The following is a 17841-nucleotide window of genomic DNA, read 5'->3' as shown; positions in this document are numbered from 1 at the left end:
CAAATCTGTCAAAGAAGACAAGATTTCTGGAAGTTCCAGAATTGTGTTGAAGAGGCAGAAACGTGTAATTTCTCTCTTAGATGAGACCTGGTGGCCTCCCAACACCATAGGACCCACGCAGCAGCACATCCTCTGGCCTGCATATTGAACTGTCAGGCCTGATTGGCTGAGAATTGCTGGAAGTGGGCACTGCAACTCCTGAACACTGCTTGGGAGACCCATCCCTTAAAATATGAGAAGCCTAGAGTGTTGGCTATAGTTCTTTCTCTAAAGATACTGTCAATCTCTGCCATAGTATAAATGGTATGATTAAAAGATTATAGTCTGGAAGTGATCTCCTTTCATTTGAATACATGAACATCATTGGAGAAAGACAGGTCGTAAATGCAGTCACTTGTATTAGGTCAGTATTACTTGAAAAGAGACTTAATACCTTAATTAACTCATTTTAAGTCCTTTAGTCAGAATTTCCTGATTAACACTAGCAAGGTAGGGAATAGAGAGATAGCACAGATCGGGTATTTGCCTTGAACGTGACCAACCCAGATTTGAATCCAACATCCCATATGGTCCCCAAGCACTGCCAGTAGTAATTTCTAAGCGCAGAGCCAGAAGTAACCCTGAGCATTACTGGGTGTGGCCCACAAACAAACAGATGAGCAAAACACTAGCAAAGTAACCTGTTTGGTCCCACCCCTCAAGATTGTCTTATTGAAAACAGTTATTTCCGTATCTCATTCCCACTTTTTCCTGTTAAAGAATGCCCCCTTTTATTTACAATCATTAACTTGTTTGTCTGTTAGATGGGATGCTACCCAATTCATGAATTGTTGAATAAAGCCAACTAGTGTTTTGCATTTTTTTTTGGTCACACCCAGTGATGCTCAAGGGTTATTCCTGGCTTTGCACTCAGGAATTACTCCTGGCGGTGCTTGGGGGACCATATGGGATGCTAGGGATCGAACCCAGGTCGGGCGCGTGCAAGGCAAATGCCCTACCCGCTGTGCTATCGCTCCAGCACCCCAACTAGTGTTTTGAATTAGCACATTTACATAGTTCTTTGAAGAGCTTCATTTCAACCAAATAAAACTTTTAGTGCTTGTGTGATTGATATTAGTATTAATATTTATGGTTAAATATGATTTGGACTGCCAGGAGAAAAAAAAAACAAAGAACGAACAACTGAGATCATAAAAGTACTATTTTTTGTTTTAAAGAGCCTTTCTCTGCTATAGCCAGACCTCACTTTTTCCATACCTCTCTGTCTTTCTCTACCAAATCAGTTTCTGGAAAGTTGGTAATGATATCTGGAATGTGTGAATCTATTTGTTAGTGGATTTTCCTGCACAGAGGTAATTCATTAATAATTGTTTGCTCTGTTTGAGGATATAGACTTGGATGCACAGACTTTATGCCGTATTCTTAGCCTAAAACCACTCTATACCTTATCCGAGATTCCATCTAAAAGACTTCCTTACTGCCCACAAACCAGATAGGAAGGCAGAAATGATAAACATGATCAGGGCACAACTGGAAATTTGAATAAAAGGCATGGCACCCAAAAGAAGGCATAGGGAAGAAAAATAGTTTATATTCTCTTGGAACAAAGCAAATTTTTTTTTAAAAAATTAATATGATAAATGCTAAATTGATGAGTTTAACCAAAAAAGCACATTATTTTTCTTGCCTCAAGATGAAGAAAAATCATCATATTTTGATCCCAGTGATACTCATGATGGCATTGGGAAGCTATCCAGCTAAAATATTTACCTTTCTAACAAGTTGATAATACTCATGCAAAGTGCTAGTCATTTTATAGTGTTTTTGGTTTATGGTCCTGCATGTGGACTATTCAGGAGTGTTATTGCTTCACTCCTGTGGGTATGTATATTATCATATGTGGTAAAAATTGAATATAAGTTTATAGCACATCTATATATTAAAGAGCCTAAGATCTGCTATAAAATAACAGATCATAAATTTTGTTATCTATGAGGAGGGGCCTGAATTTTGGGGAAAGAAGGAGTGTGTAACTTATCTGGATTGTTAGAATTTTCAATTTATTTTGAATGAGATATATATATAAGAAGAATATGTGTATTGTTACCTTCAAAGTTAAAATGTTTACATATACCTAGCCGCATTAATGGGATCTGTATATAAATCAGATATAGTAACTGCTAGTTGTTGCAGGAGATAAACTTGGTAATATGAATGGCTTAAAAACAACAAAAACTGGGCCGTGGATGAGATTCAAATGGTAGAGCATGTCTTGCACGTGAGGTCTGAGTTTTGATCCTTGGGACTGCAATGCCCCCCGAAGGCCACTGGGAATGTCACACCTCTGCTGAAAAAAATAAAAGAAGCAGTGATCGGGAATGCAACTTTGTGTTCTGAAATATGGAAAAGATGGTGAAGAAGTTGATTTTTCATGCAAAAAAATATGTTGTGGGAAAGTGAGATCTCAACTGCAATACTGCAGGCTTCCAGATTGCTCCCCTCAAGTGGTTCTAATACTCAATAAGGGTTTCTATATTTGCTGCTGAATGGAACAGAAAACATGAAAGAGCTCTCAAAGACCTTAACCTCAAAGTGACAATTACTGTTTGTGCTAAAGTTTCAGTGTGAATGGTAGTCACATGACCCTCCGTATGTGCAAGTATGTAATAACAGGAGAGTAGTGTCCTCATGAGCACAATTATCATCTGTCACAGTTACATAATATGAAGGAGAGAGTTAGTACATTAATTAATATACTTGCTTTGCATGCAGCCTATCTGGTTTCATAGACTGTGTGCAAATCAAGTATAAAGACTCCCGAGAACTGCCAGGAGTCACCCCTGAGTAGAGTTAAGAATATTCCCTGCTCTATTATTATTATTTTTATTGAATCACCCTGAGATCCAGTTATAAGGCTTTCATGATTGAGTTTCAGTCACACAATGATAGAACACCCATCCCTCCACCAGTGTACTTTTTCCATCACCAATGTCCCCACTATCCCTCCTGCCAACCCCACTCCATACCCTGCCCTATGGCAAACAATTTCCTTCTTACTTTGTCTTTACTTTTGGGTATTATGGTTTGTGATACTGATACTGAGAGACCATCATGTTTGATTCTTTTTATCTACACTCAGCACACATCTCCCATCCTGATTGATCCCTCCAACCACCATTGACTTAGTGAATCCTACTCTGTCCTAGCTGCCTTCTCACCCAGCTCATGAGGCATAATAAAAAGGGATATTGCCTGCTTTTAACACTGAGTTCTTGTCCACAGTGATCATTTCCAACTATTGTTTTCATACTGGACGCTCTTCTGGAATGTAGGTAAAGGGGTATGCATGATAACCTTTCAGCATCTGTATTGTAAACTAAATTCCTAAAATGAGAGAGGGGAAAATGGAAGGAGAAGGAGAGGGATAGAGTGATAGGGGAGGGAGAGAGAGGAAGGAAGAGAGAGAAGAGGTGCCTACCATAAAGGCAGGTTGCAGTGGGGGGGAGGGAAACTTGAGACATTGGTGCTGGGAAATTACACTGGTGGAGGGATGGGTGTTGAAACATTGCATGACTGAAATCCAATCATGAACAGATTTGTAATGCTCTGTCTCAACTGATTCATAAATATATTGATAAAAATATTCCCTGGACAGTGCTAGGTATAGCCTTCCAAATATATAAAATAGGTGCTCAGTAATAAAGTAACTTTTCAAATTTGTTATGAAAACAGTACTCTTCATCTCTTGGGGAAGCTTCTAAGAATGTCAGTTTTGCTTCGAAATTCTCTATTTTTACAGTCCTACTATATAGAAGGTGATTTCAAATGATCAAATTTAATTTTCCAAAATGATTCTGTAACATCTCCCTAGGAGGGATCACGTTATTCACATAATTACACATTTCTACACTCATCTTTTTTTAAAGTTTATTGAATCACCGTGAGATAGTTACAAGCTTTCATGTTTGGGTTAAAATCTCACAATGATCAAATACCCACCACCAATATCCCGAGTGTACTCCCCCTTTCCCACCCTCCCCTTGCCTCTATGGCAGACAATATTCCCCATACTATCTCTGTACTTTGGGCATTGTAGCTTGCAACACAGACACTGCGAGGTCATCATGTTTGGTCCATTATCTACTTTCGATATGCATCTCCCATCCCAACTGGTTCCTCCAGCCATCATTTTCTTAGTGATCCCTAGCACAGTGATTGGGCATTTGCCTTTCATGTGGCTGATCCCTGTTTGATTCCTCCACCTTTCTCGGAGAGCCCGGCAAGCTACCGAGAGTATCGAGCCCATGTGGCAGAGCCTGGCAAGCTATCCGTGCTTATTGGATATGCCAAAAACATTAATAAGTCTCTCAATGAGAGACATTACTGGTGCCCGCTCGAACAAATTGATGAGCCCTTCTGTATTCAATCTGCCTTCTCCCCTCCGCTCATGAAGCAGGCTTACAGCTATGGGGCAATTCCCCTGGCCCTTGTATCTACTGTCCTTGGGTGTCAGCCTCATGTGACCTTCTACATTTCACAAATGAGTGCAGTCCTTCTATGTCTGTCCCTCTCTTTCTGACTCATTTCACTTAGCATGATACTCTCCATGTCTATCCATTTATAAGCAAATTTCATGACTTCATCTTTTCTAACAGCTGCATAGTATTCCATCATGTAGATGTACCAAAGTTTCTTTAACCAGTCATCTGTTTTAGGGCACTTGGGTTGTTTCCAGATTTTGGCTATTGTGAACAGTGCTGCAATAAATATATAGGTACAGATGTCATTTGTATTGTGCTTTTTTGAATCCTCGGGATATATTCCCAGAAATGGTATTGTGGGGTCATATGGAAGCTCGATTTCTAGTTTTTGAAGGACTGTCCATATTGTTTTCCAGAAAGGCTGGACCAGTCGGCATTCTCACCAACAGTGAAGGAGCATCCCTTTTCCCCTACTTCCATGCAAGCACTGGTTCCTTTTGTTCTTTTGAATGTGTGCCAGTCTCCGTGGTGTGAGATATCTGATTGTTGTTTTGATTTGCATCTCCCTGATGACTAGCGAAGTAGATCATTTTTTCATGTGCTTTTTGGCCATTTGTATTTCCTTCTTGAGGAAACTTCTGTTCATTTCTTCTCCCCATTTTTTGATGGGGTTGGAGGGTTTTTTCTTATAGAATTCTACTATACACATCTTTTTTAAGAAAAAAGTTTCTGATTGAGATTGAATATCACTGTGTTTTATGGGTTATAGCTTATATGTAATTTTTGTTTTTTCAATTGAGATTCTGTGATACTATTGAAATGTTATCTCATGCGCATAATTCCAACACTATACCCAACTGGTGTACCCAACACCCTTCCCCAGATTCCCCAACACCCTTTTCATCCCTTGTCCTAACTCAATTATGTGGAACAGTTCTCCCTTTATATTGTCTTTGGACCTTTGTTCCTATCTCAATGTGTATCATTAAGTCTCAAATATTAGAAAGATCATTATGTATATGACCCCTTCCTTCTGACTGACTTCACTCAGCGTGATATACGCTAGTTCTCTCCATGTTGCTGAAAATTGCATGATTTTGTTCTTTCTTAGAGATGTATAGTATTCCACTGTGTGTATATACATATATATGTGTGTATATATATGTATATATATATATATCAAATTTATTGGTTCATTCATCCGTAGCTGGGATTTTGGATTATTTCCAAATATTGGGTATTGCGGAAAACTAAATCACTTTGAGTTTACTTTTCTAAAGCTTATGAGGTATGGTTCTAATTTCATCACTAAGTCCAATGATGAACAGAAGTGGGCAAATATTCTTTCAAAATAATATTTTTGTGTTTTCTTGTGTTTTGGTGATGAGCTGGAGCGATAGCACATTGGTTGGGCTTTCGCCTTTCACGAGGCCAGCCCTTGTTCAATTCTCCATCCCCTCGGAGAGCCTTGATACTGAGAGTATCAAGCCTGCGCGGCAGAGCCTGGCAAGCTACCCGTGCGTATTGGATATGCCAAAAACAGTAACAATAAGTCTCTCAATGAGAGACGTTACTGGTGCCCGCTCGAATAAATCAATGAGTAATGGGTTGACAGTGACAGTGACAGTTTTGGTGATAGATGGCAAGAACTATTATCACTGGATCATTTTGTAGCTCTGTTTCTTTTTTTGGCAAGATCTCCATATAGATTTTCATAAAGGCTAAACCAGGACTTGCCACCAACAGTAGATGAAGGTTCCTTTCTCACCACAACCCTGCTAACACTGGCTATTTCTAGAGTTTTTGATTTGTGCAGTTCTCACAAGCATGAGATGGTATTTCATTGTTGTTTTGATTTGCCTTTCCCCATTAATATGAGAACTAGCACTTTTCATATACCTGCTGGTCATCTATAATGTCTTCCTTGGGAACATGTCCATTTATCTACTCTCTCCGTTTATGGATGGAGTCATTGGATATTTTTTGTTGGAGAATTTTGTGAGTGCATCATAGACCTAGAGACTCTTTATATGAAGTATTTTGTGCAAATAATTTCTCCAATTTAATAGTGTGTTTTTATTAGAGTTTACATTTCTTTCACCATGAAAAAGTTTCTAACTCACTGTTGTTCCATTTGTTTGTTTTTTATTGTATTTGCCACCAGGGTCATCTTGTTGACAAAATTTTGAGATCTTTAAACCACTTTGAGTTTACTCTTATAAAGAATGTGAGGTCTGGTTCTAATTCCATTTTTTACGTGTCTGAACTCATATTTGAAATAAATTCCAGAGTATCAATAGGATGAAAATGTCTCCCCTTCTACTGAGGCAGAATTAAAAACCTTAGCATTTGAGTCCTGACCACGTTGAACTTGTGTGAATTCACAGGGCACTTCCACAGGTGCCATTGGGCATGAGTTAAAACTAGAATTTTTCCCTGGGGCAAGCATTAGGATCAGAGGCAGCAGACAGATGGTTCATTATTTTCTCCTGTTTTTCAAAGATCATATATATGTCCAGAAACCTCTTTTCTTGTATTAGAAGAATATTGAAATTCTGAAGAATCTAGCTTCAGCCGATATTAGCTACACAGTGATTTCCATGGTATTTCCTCATCTTTAAGAGGAGAAGGCTTTGATTATTGACATGTAAGTAATCTAGACAGTAGAGTCTAGCTTTAATGGAGCACAGAACCAATGCTTTGAGTATTCAGGGGTCAGTCTCCAATAACATATTCCTCTAAGACACTACTGACAATATCAGGTTTGTTCCCATTGCTCCCACTGTCTAGCTCAATCACATTTCAAGAGGCAATATATTCTATAAAAAGTAAAACTCTTAAGACGAATCGCCAGCTATTTTGGAGCACACTGGAGACTGTTATACTAACATGATGTGGGGAAGGCGGTTGTGGTAGTCAGATATTCAAACTCCACTGCCGACAGACCACCAAAATGGATAGGTTGTCTGAGATGCATCTGCAGAGAGTTGGAAGGTTCGAATCAGCATGGGGGCGGATGACTGTGTTACTTGTCAAAGATCAGTGTCTGGGCAGAGTCAGCTGTCAAGTAACCCTAGATCTAAGGACAACAAAGGAATCCTCAGCAAATGAAGCCCCCAGTCAGTCTCCAAGTTGTGCTTTAGTGTCATTCATATTCCTTTATGAGGGCTATTGTTAGTGATTTTTTCAGCTGTCTGTGATGCAACTTGGAGTCTTGAGAAGAAACGAGAATGAAGAGACAGAAGGTTTGCCCGATGTTGGAAGAGTGGAAAAGCTGTGGGATCCAATTGGGACCAGGGCTCTCATCCCACATATTTTACTTATCAGCCTTGTGAACTTGAGAACATTTGGAGCTCATCAGCTGCAAAATATGCTTGATAAGCCTTATAATAGAGAGTGGTTGGAATATATGTAATGGATATGAAGCATATGGCAGCGCAATTGGAGAGAGAATTGAAGTTAATAATTTTTAACCACAGATGACAGCACCTTTCCCTGGGGACATTTATATTTTGTTAATTCAGGAGATATCACAGAACGTGAGGTTTCCTAGGATAAATAACAGCATGTTTCCCCACAATTCTTAGCAACTGAAATCAAATAAACTTGTTCACCGTTTGAGGACAGAGTGGTTATAGAGGAAATACCTGCAGTTGGATGCAACCCAGAGGTCCTAGAATTCATGTCCAGAACCAGTAACTTCTCTCCTATATTTCACCCAAATCACTCCATTTTCATTAACCCACCATCAAATATGGTGCCCTCCCTTAGTTCTCCAAATAAACATCAAGGTAACCTAATTAAAATGGCCTTTAAATGCGTTGAAATTTGGGTCTCCTCTCTACCAATATAGGACAGATAGAGTTAATAACAATTTTCTTGGAATCTCACTTCAAAGGATTGCCAGTCTTATTTTTTCAGAAATTTCATGAAGAGGTAAAATCTGTTGGGTTCTGTGTTCAACTAACTATGCTTCAAACAACTCCCCTTCCCCCTCACCCCTACCGTTTGATGTTGAGTTATGCTGACTGGTGCCATGGGTGGGTTGGAGAGGGTTTCACAAACATCCCTTGCCATGGTATTTGCCAAAGGTTGCATTCTGTTGTATTCGCCCACATTCTGATTGTAGTGTTTATTGCAGGTCCCAGTGGTGTTCACGCTTGCCAGTGGTCGTACTTCCAGACCATTGTGCTCACACATCATTTTAGTTGTGATGTTTACTGGTGTTGCATCCTTTTAATTGTACTCTCACACACCCCGATCTGCTCTGTGATCAGAAGTTATCCATTGTGTCAAGGATAAAAGACAGCAGAGCTGCCAGGAATACTCTCAGTGCATGCAGTAACCCCAGAGATTATACTCAGGCTTATTCTTGTAACATGGGCACCTCAACTACACTAGAATAAAAGCACAGGACCCCTCCCATTTCTTTCCCAGAAAGATTTTTTTTTCCTTTAGGATACTAAGGTAACTCATGAACAGGTTTCTAGTATAAGGTTTTGTCTTCAACAATGAGAACTGCCATCAGTTTATATGTATGGTATTCACCAGTACCAGTTTGTCTAGCAAACTACCTAGCTTGAATTTAAAATATATTGCACTGAAGGCTTTAAAGTTTCCACCAAATACCAGACTGCCTTTCTTCAGGGAATCTTGACATCTTATTGTTTTAGATGAGCATCATATACTCCTGGAGAAATTCCAGCCCCCATTCCTGACTTCTTTCCTCTTTAATCACCTTTGGGTTCTAGAGGATAATTTACTATCTTCTCTATATGATTTCTACAGCTGGACTGTAAAATTATCAGGGCAAGATTTTTTTAAAAACTTTGTTTCCCCATTTATGAATGGCAGATTTTAAAAGAGCAGATGCTCAATATTTAGAATTAATGAGTTGAGTCAGTGAGCATGAATTCTGGTTTATAAGCATTTTATTTATCTTATTTCTTTAATGAACTGAAGCAGGTATGTATCTTCCATCTTTACAGAACAGAATGAAAGTGATTAGCAAAATGAAGAGCTGAACATATTTTTCTTCCCCCGTCTTGATTCCAATGATTAATCATTATTTTCACACTTCCAAGGAAATGCCCGTAACAATGCCATGTTTTCTGCTTCCCTCCGTATGATTTGTTTTACAAATAAAGTTAAACCACCACAACAGTAATAGATTAGTATCATTGTCAAAAGCATTAATATTTAGATTGTGAAATTGCTTAAAATTTTTGTCACAGAAGCCATAAAATTTAACCAAATGAGATAGTGGAATTGATAAAGAGAAAACTCTAAATTTCTACCAAGAACAGGAACAGAAACAGCACTGGGTTCTGCCTATGCAGTGCACTAACTTAGAAGATCCGCTGATCATTACTTCCACAAAGAAAACAGTCTGGTGCAGACTTGCACTTTTTAAACGAAACCCCAAAACTGCAAAAGGAAAGTAGAGCGAGAAGAGTACAATTCCACGTTACCAATATTCAACAAGAACACAAAGGTGATAGATACTTCTCCAGCCCGACTCTGGCCTTCCTCTATTAGGAAACTGATAGACCACAGACATTTCAGTCCAGAGTCTGGGCAGTCCAAGTCTTCACTCAGCGTGGCCAAAGTTGCCAGCGGATAACCTGGCAGCACGAGCGCTGGAGAAGGCAGCGATACGAGCTCTGGCTTCAGCCCTGGCACGGGCTCTCGCCTCCTCATCCCTCAAAGCTTCCTCATACCAGGTTGGGAAGGCACTGGGGACTGTATCGTGGATCTTGGCCAAGAACTCGAGGACTTTCATCTTGCTGGTCTCAGCATAGGCTCTTGGACCCCAGTAGAATTGAAAGACGGGTGGGTTAGTGTTGGGCACCTCACGGTACTCCAGGTAATTGAGACGCACCATGTCTTCGGTGATGGTCTTCTTGGGATTCCCGTAAATGAAGTGCTGCTTGTCAGCATAAACACCCATCATATTAAGCACTTCCCAGATATCCGCCTCTCGGGCACAGTTGCCCTTCATGAAGATCACACCCAGGACAATCATCAGGAGCCCGGTTCTGGGCATGGTGTCGTCTTCGCTTGCCGTGTTGTCGAAAGTGAACTCGAGCTTGTTGACGAGGGCATAGCAGTGGCGGATGGGATCCACTTCCTTCACATCCACCCCGAAAGCCAGCTCCATGTGCTCCGAGGCCCTCCTGAAGATCTCGTTGAAGTGACACTTGTACTTCTTGACAACAATCTTCAGCATGTCTGCCTTTGTGATCAGCTCCTTCCTGTGATACTTGTGCAGCAGGAACTGCACCAACAGGACCACTCTCTTGTTCAGAGGGTCGCGGCGCCAGTTCTCATAACTCTGGGAAGATGTTTGCGCAGCCGGCGCTCTGGCACTTGGCCCGCCTTCAGCACCTCCCACCGCGCCTTCAGCTGCATCTTGCACCTGGGCATCCTCCTCGGAATCAGACTCCGAACCAGTTTCCGGAGTATTGGTCGCAGGGGGGCCTCCCTGGCGTTCCTGTGAGAAGGCAGAAGGCTGAGCTCCGCCTTCCTCGGCCAGGGACATCGACTCTATAGCTTCTGCCACCATGGTGACAAGAGCACTCTGTGGGCTCTGGGCGATGCTGCGGGCTTGGCGGCGCTTCTCCTGGGCGCGGCGCTTGCTCTTTTGACCACGAGGCATGATGGCTCGGCTCAGACACAGCACGCACAAGTGCAAGCGATTAGATTGATGAAGCGGTCACCCTAAAAGATGAAGACACGGGGAGGGGGGCGCACAGCCTCAGAAGAGAGAACTGACTGTGGCTCTGAATCAGACTGCCACCTTCACCGGCTCTGTGAAGAAACCCTCAAGACAGGGGCAAGTGGAACGCTGTGGCCCACTTCTGCGGGGGCGGGTGGCCACTGTCTAACTTAGGACACCTGCCACGTCCTCTGACGCCTCATTCTGCTGACCTGAGGCTTCCCAGCCCACCCGTTCCCCAGGTGGCAGTGAGAGGCGTTTAGGCCTAACAGGCAGATTTGAAGCCACGGGGCAGTTGCCAGCCAGAATGGGTGGGGCTTCCGGAACCACCAGTCTAGAATGCTGGCCAGAGGCACCAGCCAGGTTCCCGGGACTCCTGCCTCTGCTGGCCACTGAGCTCAGCACCTTGCCCCCCTCCACCCTCCCATCCTCTGCGTGGCACGGCGAACATGGGAGCACTCTGAGCTACTAAACTCACCTGGAAGCTCCGCAAACCGCAGGGGTTGAAGCTCAGGGGATCCTTCTGTGAGCTCCAAGGGCAGATGCAGCCCGCAGAACTCACACCTGTGTGTTTTCTGACCCCCGCCTGCCCCCACCAGCAAGCTCGTGACTTCTCTAGCCGTGTGGAGAGCCAGCTGGCTGCTCAGGTTCCCCCGTGCGACTCGAGTGGACCCGAAGGAGGGACTGAGCTTTGCAGCCATCACAGGGACATCCCAGGAGTGACATTCAGGGACCTCTCTGGGGTGGGTTCATCCTTCAGGCCTCACTCTGTGTCTTACCTTAATGTTCTGTAGCTGCCGGACTAACCGCTCTTTTGCTGGTCCCAGGCTAAACCCAGCAGCTAAAGCATGCATTTGTGAAAAAGGTCACTGACATCTGTAAGGTATTCTTACCATGGGTTCGCAAAGTATATTGCTATTGGAAACTTCTTTACCTAAGCTGATCAGAATTTGAAAATACTGGCCTTCGGACAGATCAGACACATATTAGCTCTCGGTTGAGGTATATTTTTGATAGTATCCTTTTAAGTGCTATATTTTCCACTTCATATTGTGATTATTTTGAGTGGCTAGATTTGCAGATTTTGCTCCCTAAAATCTCTTGATACATTGGAACAGTTGACAGTCCATATCCTTGGCCTTTTTTTTAAAAAAAAAATAGAGGCTCATATATCTTTTCATTCTTCTTACATTTTATTTTGTTAGTCTGTGTATGGTACTATGCTGGCTATGAAACCTAGTTCATATTTAAGTAGTATAATTGGTACATGCTTCTATGTCTTGTTCTGGACCTTTATTATAAATGATTTTAACATTTAATACATATGGTTACTGTTGACTTTACAGCATATAAATTTCATTTCAATCTAAGTTGGCCAAACGCTTTTACCATGATCTGTTGTTGGATTTTGATTGAGGTCCTGGGGTTTGAACCCAGGTCTCATTCATGCAAAGCATGAAGTGTCATAGTAAGCCACTTCCCCAACTTAGCGTGTTAAATTTTGGTCAAAGGTTTTTTTTCTTCCCTTCTGCCTATTATCAGTTAATTTCCAAATGCAGTAACTTCTAGAAAAACTCTTTTCTGGACCCAAAGTTTTATTTTAAGACAATGTGCATCGTCATTTAATTTGCTATATTGGATATGCTATGAGTATATTTAGAATATTGCTAGGAGTGAGCTTGATTCATTGTTCTTTTCTTGGTGCAAACTTATCTGTTCTTTGTTTCAAAAAGAACTAATCTGTCAAAATGGCCAAGTCATACTGACATTCCTGTAAGGTTTGAAAGAATTCACTTAATGTGATACTTAGCTTTTTGCTGATCATTTGCTCTACCCCTGGCTGGCAGTGGGACATTTGGGAGATTTCTCCTTCTTTGATTCAGTGGAAGTTTAATATTTCTTTATAGGCCTAAGTACTTTATATTTTGCTACAATTTGTTCCTTTGTACTTTAATTTTCAAATTTAGATAAATTTATAATGAAATTATTTTGTGGTAGAAATTCTTCACCATTGACAGACAGTATGGAGACTAAAATAAGCCAGCATTGCTGATATAGCATATGTAATCTTAAATAGTTATAGTATGAAGTCTGATTAAAGTAAGGTATATTATTTGATTATTTGGCGACAGGTGCGACTAAGGTCATGTCTGGTGATGCTGGGAGGAGGCAGCCAGTAGGTGGGGAGAAAACCCAGGGACCTGCTCTGCTTGAGAAAGACATGTGCCTCTGGCCACTAAGCATATTCCCGACCCCCAAATTTTAATTTAAGTATTGAATAAAACTTCATCTTAATTATTGATATGGGGGGCTGGTAACCCACTCCTTTGCCTTAAAGTCTGAGCCTAAGTTGAAAGCCTCATTGGCCCAACCCTCGCCCCAGTTATGAAGCGTCTTTAAAGGCTTAATATTAATTCTGGTTGCAGACTTTTAAGTACTTCACTTGCTTTAATATTCACTCATCATAGTCTTTCTTTGGAAACTTTAAGCAACAAAATCACCTTAGGTGAGCTTGTTAAAATTATTAATGTGGAGGATAGGAATTTCTTGTATTGCTGTGGATGATGACTATAATATGAAAAAATGGGGTTCGGGTCAGAATTCAAAGAAACGAAGCACATAGTTTGCATGCAAGCAAGAAGACCTGGGTTTATATGCCCCCCCAAGCAGAAAGAACAGAGTTGTTCCAGAGTATTGCTCGAAACATATGTGCATATATAGATGTTTTATTACATATACATTTTATATGTGTGTATATATACACACACATAAACTCATAGATTAAAATAATTTGTAAGGTTTACAAGTGCTAATATTTCAAATATTTATGGGATTGGGAGAAATTATTTGGCCTTCTAAGCAGCATTTTGTGGAGCCCAGGGGTTTGGTAATAGGAAAGTGGGCCAATGCTAAGTCTTGGTGATGTGCTGTTCAGGCCCAGCAGTGTTTGGGGGCACTAGGGCCATACCTGGTGGTTCTCAAGGAGTCATTTGGTGCCAGGAATTAAACTTGGGTCCTTGTGACTCTGGTCCTTGAGCTCTCTTCATGGCCCTTATTGAATTGAAAATTTACAAGAAGACTGTCTTGACCCACTTTTTTAGGTTTCTCTGTGTGTGTTTGTGTGTTTTGGTTGTTTTTTGGTTTGGGGCCACAACCAGAAGTTTTCAGAACCTATTTCTGATGCCATGCTCAGTGCTTACTCTTGGCAGTATTCAGGGGATCATATGTGGTACCAGGGATCAAACCACTATTGGCATGTGAGGCCTTAATCTCTGTACTGTACTATCCCTTCAGCCCTTACTGCATAATAAGGACTATAAACTTGATTTAAAATAACCCTCATTATAGGATAACATTGATTTGTTCCTTCTCCTGGGCTGCAAAGAGCTTGGACTTGTTGGATTGCACCCATTTACAGTGCTCCTGAGGCACTCCCATTCCTCTGCGTTTATCCTTGACTTCTCTGTGCTCTCTTCCTTAACCAGTTAATCACCAATTTCCCTTAAGCAGTACCTGTGACTTGTAATGGCATATTCCTCATAAGTCTTTGGATTTGTATTTGTATTGAAATACTGCTTTTCTCCTTCTCTTATGTCATTTTACATAGTTTACTTTAGAGTAATGTCCTTTTTTTGTATAGACACAGAAAGACAGTTATCGCTATGCTTTTGCAACTTGAGAGTTAATTGACTCCAGATAATATTCACACCTGGGCATCTGTTCTCTCGACTTAAGCCTCATTTGCCCTTAGTTCCTAGCACCTCTAAAGCAGGGTCCCGAGAAGGGACTGGATGGACCCTGGGCAAACTGTTAGCTACCCTGGAATCAAAACGGGCCAGATCAAGTGCCATAGTACTTAACTCTAAGTTAAGAGGACAGTCATGGACAAATTCTGTCCTGGTCCAAAGAATGACAACTGGATTAGGACCCTGCTAAGGTTAGGAAAGACTAATCTGGACTACCTGAGCACTGTAGTCTGGGATCTATAGTGAGATGTCCCCAGGAGAGCCACCCTAAAAGCTTAATATATCTCTTACTGTGTCCATACAAAATGACTAAAATTATTAAGAAATAGAATTAAGATGAATGTTTAAATGATTGTTGGACTAAGGAAAGGAGAAATACACTGAGGTGGTATTTCGCCATTGAGCTGAATGTCCTGGCTGCAGGAGGTCTTTGTCTTCCCTTGGAAGGAAGGGCTTTCATGAAAATGTGTTAATTCTGTTACCTGACCTACATGTGGTTGGAGGTTGGAGGTGAGACCAAGGCTGCCAGACGGAGTGCGGAGAGATTGCATGGGGGGACAGAAGGAGATAGGAATGAGGGGCAGCGTGAGACTGGAACAGGCACGTGGGGAGAATGATATAAACAGCAACTGATTACCAACGAGCCTGGTGGCCCTGTTCCCTCCTTCACATGTCTGTACGCAGCGGCTGCAGGCCTTGGTGGGGTAGCAGCTCATGGCCACCGGATGCCCTTGGTGGGTGAGAGAGAGACCGTCACCGCCGCTGCACTCACTTATTTATTTTGTGATTACACACCCCATTTCTTGTCTCATTTCAGCATTCCAGATGCAACTCATTTGATGTTGTTTTCGTAGGGTCTAACTCTCAAGTGTCTTGTTGACTGGGTCGCTTTATAAAATAAGACATTAGGTAAGGATTCATTAGAATGATTCAAATTGCTGGCCAAACTCTGTTCTTTCAACCATAGGACTGATGTTGCCTAGCTGGCTGTCAGGCAGAAGTTGGTCCTTATCTCCTGGAAGCTAAGAGGGTCGTTTCCAGGTACATGGTGCTTTCTGTTTTCAAAGTCATTTGGGGGGAATCTCCATCATATAGAATCCTAAGCACTCTGAGTCCCTTGTAACAGGAAGAAGGCTTGTTCCTTTGAAGGGCCTGCCTTATTGGGTCAGTCTAACAAAGGTAATCTCCTTTTTTATGGTCAGCTGTGCTTTATGCCATTACCTAATGACTGAAGCAGTGGCCTGTCATGTTCACAGGTGCTATTTCCTCTCAACAGGAGGTCATTATGCAAAGGTGTGAGCTATTGCCGAAATCTTAAAACTGCCTGCCACACATAGGAAAAAGTAAATGAGGGAATTTCTGAGCACAAAAGTAGCCAGGACTACTAAATTGCACATAGTGTACTAAATTTTTAATTAACATTTTTTTTAGATCTCAAATTCTATGCTTTAAGAAAATTATCATCTGGAAAAGATGTGCCTGGTAGCTATTAGTTTTCATCAGGCAATAGCTTAAATGGAGTATTTGCCACAAAGGGCAAAAATCAGGTTTCTAATCACCAAATGGAAAGACATATTGAAACATTGAACTTCACAGTTTATCAATTTAGGAACTCCTTTCTTTGGGCATATTATTCACTTTACAGAGATATATGTTACCTTGCATGTGAGCAACCCCAGTTCATGCCCCTGAGCACTATCGGGAGTAACCTCTGAACACTGTGGGGTATAGCCCAAACAAATATAAAAAATAAAGACCCCCAAACCAAAAATCCAAAACAGATACCTATAAGGCCAAGCATTTTGCCAAGAGGGGCTTCTGTATTAATGAACAACCCTCCTCTGTTTTCTCAGCATAATCCTGGGAATTTTACAGTGTTTCGAATCATTCAATTTTCATTCCATTATAGTAACTATAAGTGTCAAAAACAATAAATTCATCTTATAGCCTAGTACTTTCAAATGGATAGCAATGGATAAATAACAAAATAAGGAGTGGTATATGGAACACTCAACACCTGTGCATCTTTTAACTACTTGTCTGTTTCCAATGCGAGAGGTTGTTCTCAAAATTTACTTGACAGTTATAAGTAACTGTTCAGTTTCATTTTGCAATCAACTCTATTCAGCACTTTTGTTTTTTGGCTCTGTCTTTCCAATATTGCTTTTAATTTTGGTAATCATAAAATTACTCTTAACCTTACGACAAAAATATGTGATAACTTTGTAAGGACATTGTTCATGATAGAATAATCTTAAGCATTATGTTGTATACAACCTTAGAAAATATGTTCTTAAATCAGCTCTTTTGTTTTAGAGAAACTCTTTTAATCTCTTAGACAATAAGTCATCCTTTTCACTTAAGTAAAATATGCAATCCAAAAGTTAGATTTATTCATTGTTTATTTGATTTTTGTTTTGGAGGGCCACACTAGCTGTGCCCAAGGTTTACTCCTGACTCTCCACTGAGGAATCACTCCTGGCAGTGTTCAAGGGCCCATATGGGGTTCTAGAGATTGATCTGGGGTTGGTCGTGTGCAAGGCAAATGCCCTGCCCATTGTATTGCCCTGGCCCCAGGATTTATGCATTCATACAGTAAGCAGACATGCTCTGTGCATTTTTTTGGGTAGAAAATTAGGTTATTTTAATAAAAAACCGAAACTTAAAAAAATCCACTTACAACCATTTTCCAAAGGAAAAATAATAGCTTTATCTTAAATCAGCTAGTTTTTTTTTAAAAAAATCACCTCTTAATGAGGTACCAAGGCTTAAAACCATATTAAAAAGTTTTACTTAGTACTACACCACACTCACAATCAGTGTCAACATTTTTGATCACTGTTCCTGGGTCCCTTCTACCAGCTCTCCACTACCTCCCAAGGCCATCTCCATTCAG

The 17841-nt window shown here is 41.0% G+C and overlaps 1 protein-coding gene across 1 annotated transcript; it reads right to left on the bottom strand.

Moving 5' to 3' along the window:
- Positions 1 to 10071: 10071 nt before the first annotated feature.
- LOC101551498 (melanoma-associated antigen B18) lies at positions 10072 to 11139 on the bottom strand. The gene has a single exon (XM_004612471.2). It carries the CDS (start codon positions 11137 to 11139, stop codon positions 10072 to 10074), a length of 1068 nt encoding a protein of 355 aa, XP_004612528.2.
- Between the last annotated feature and the right edge of the window lie 6702 nt (positions 11140 to 17841).

This window comes from Sorex araneus, chromosome X (genome assembly GCF_027595985.1).
Source record: "Sorex araneus isolate mSorAra2 chromosome X, mSorAra2.pri, whole genome shotgun sequence".
Lineage (NCBI taxonomy): Eukaryota > Metazoa > Chordata > Mammalia > Eulipotyphla > Soricidae > Sorex > Sorex araneus.
Note: the sequence above shows the minus strand (reverse complement) of the source record. Positions and strands in the feature narration are given on the sequence as shown.

Excerpts from the sequence above, each read along its gene's own strand:
- LOC101551498 (XM_004612471.2), bottom strand. The coding sequence starts at position 11,139 with ATGCCTCGTGGTCAAAAGAGCAAGCGCCGCGCCCAGGAGAAGCGCCGC.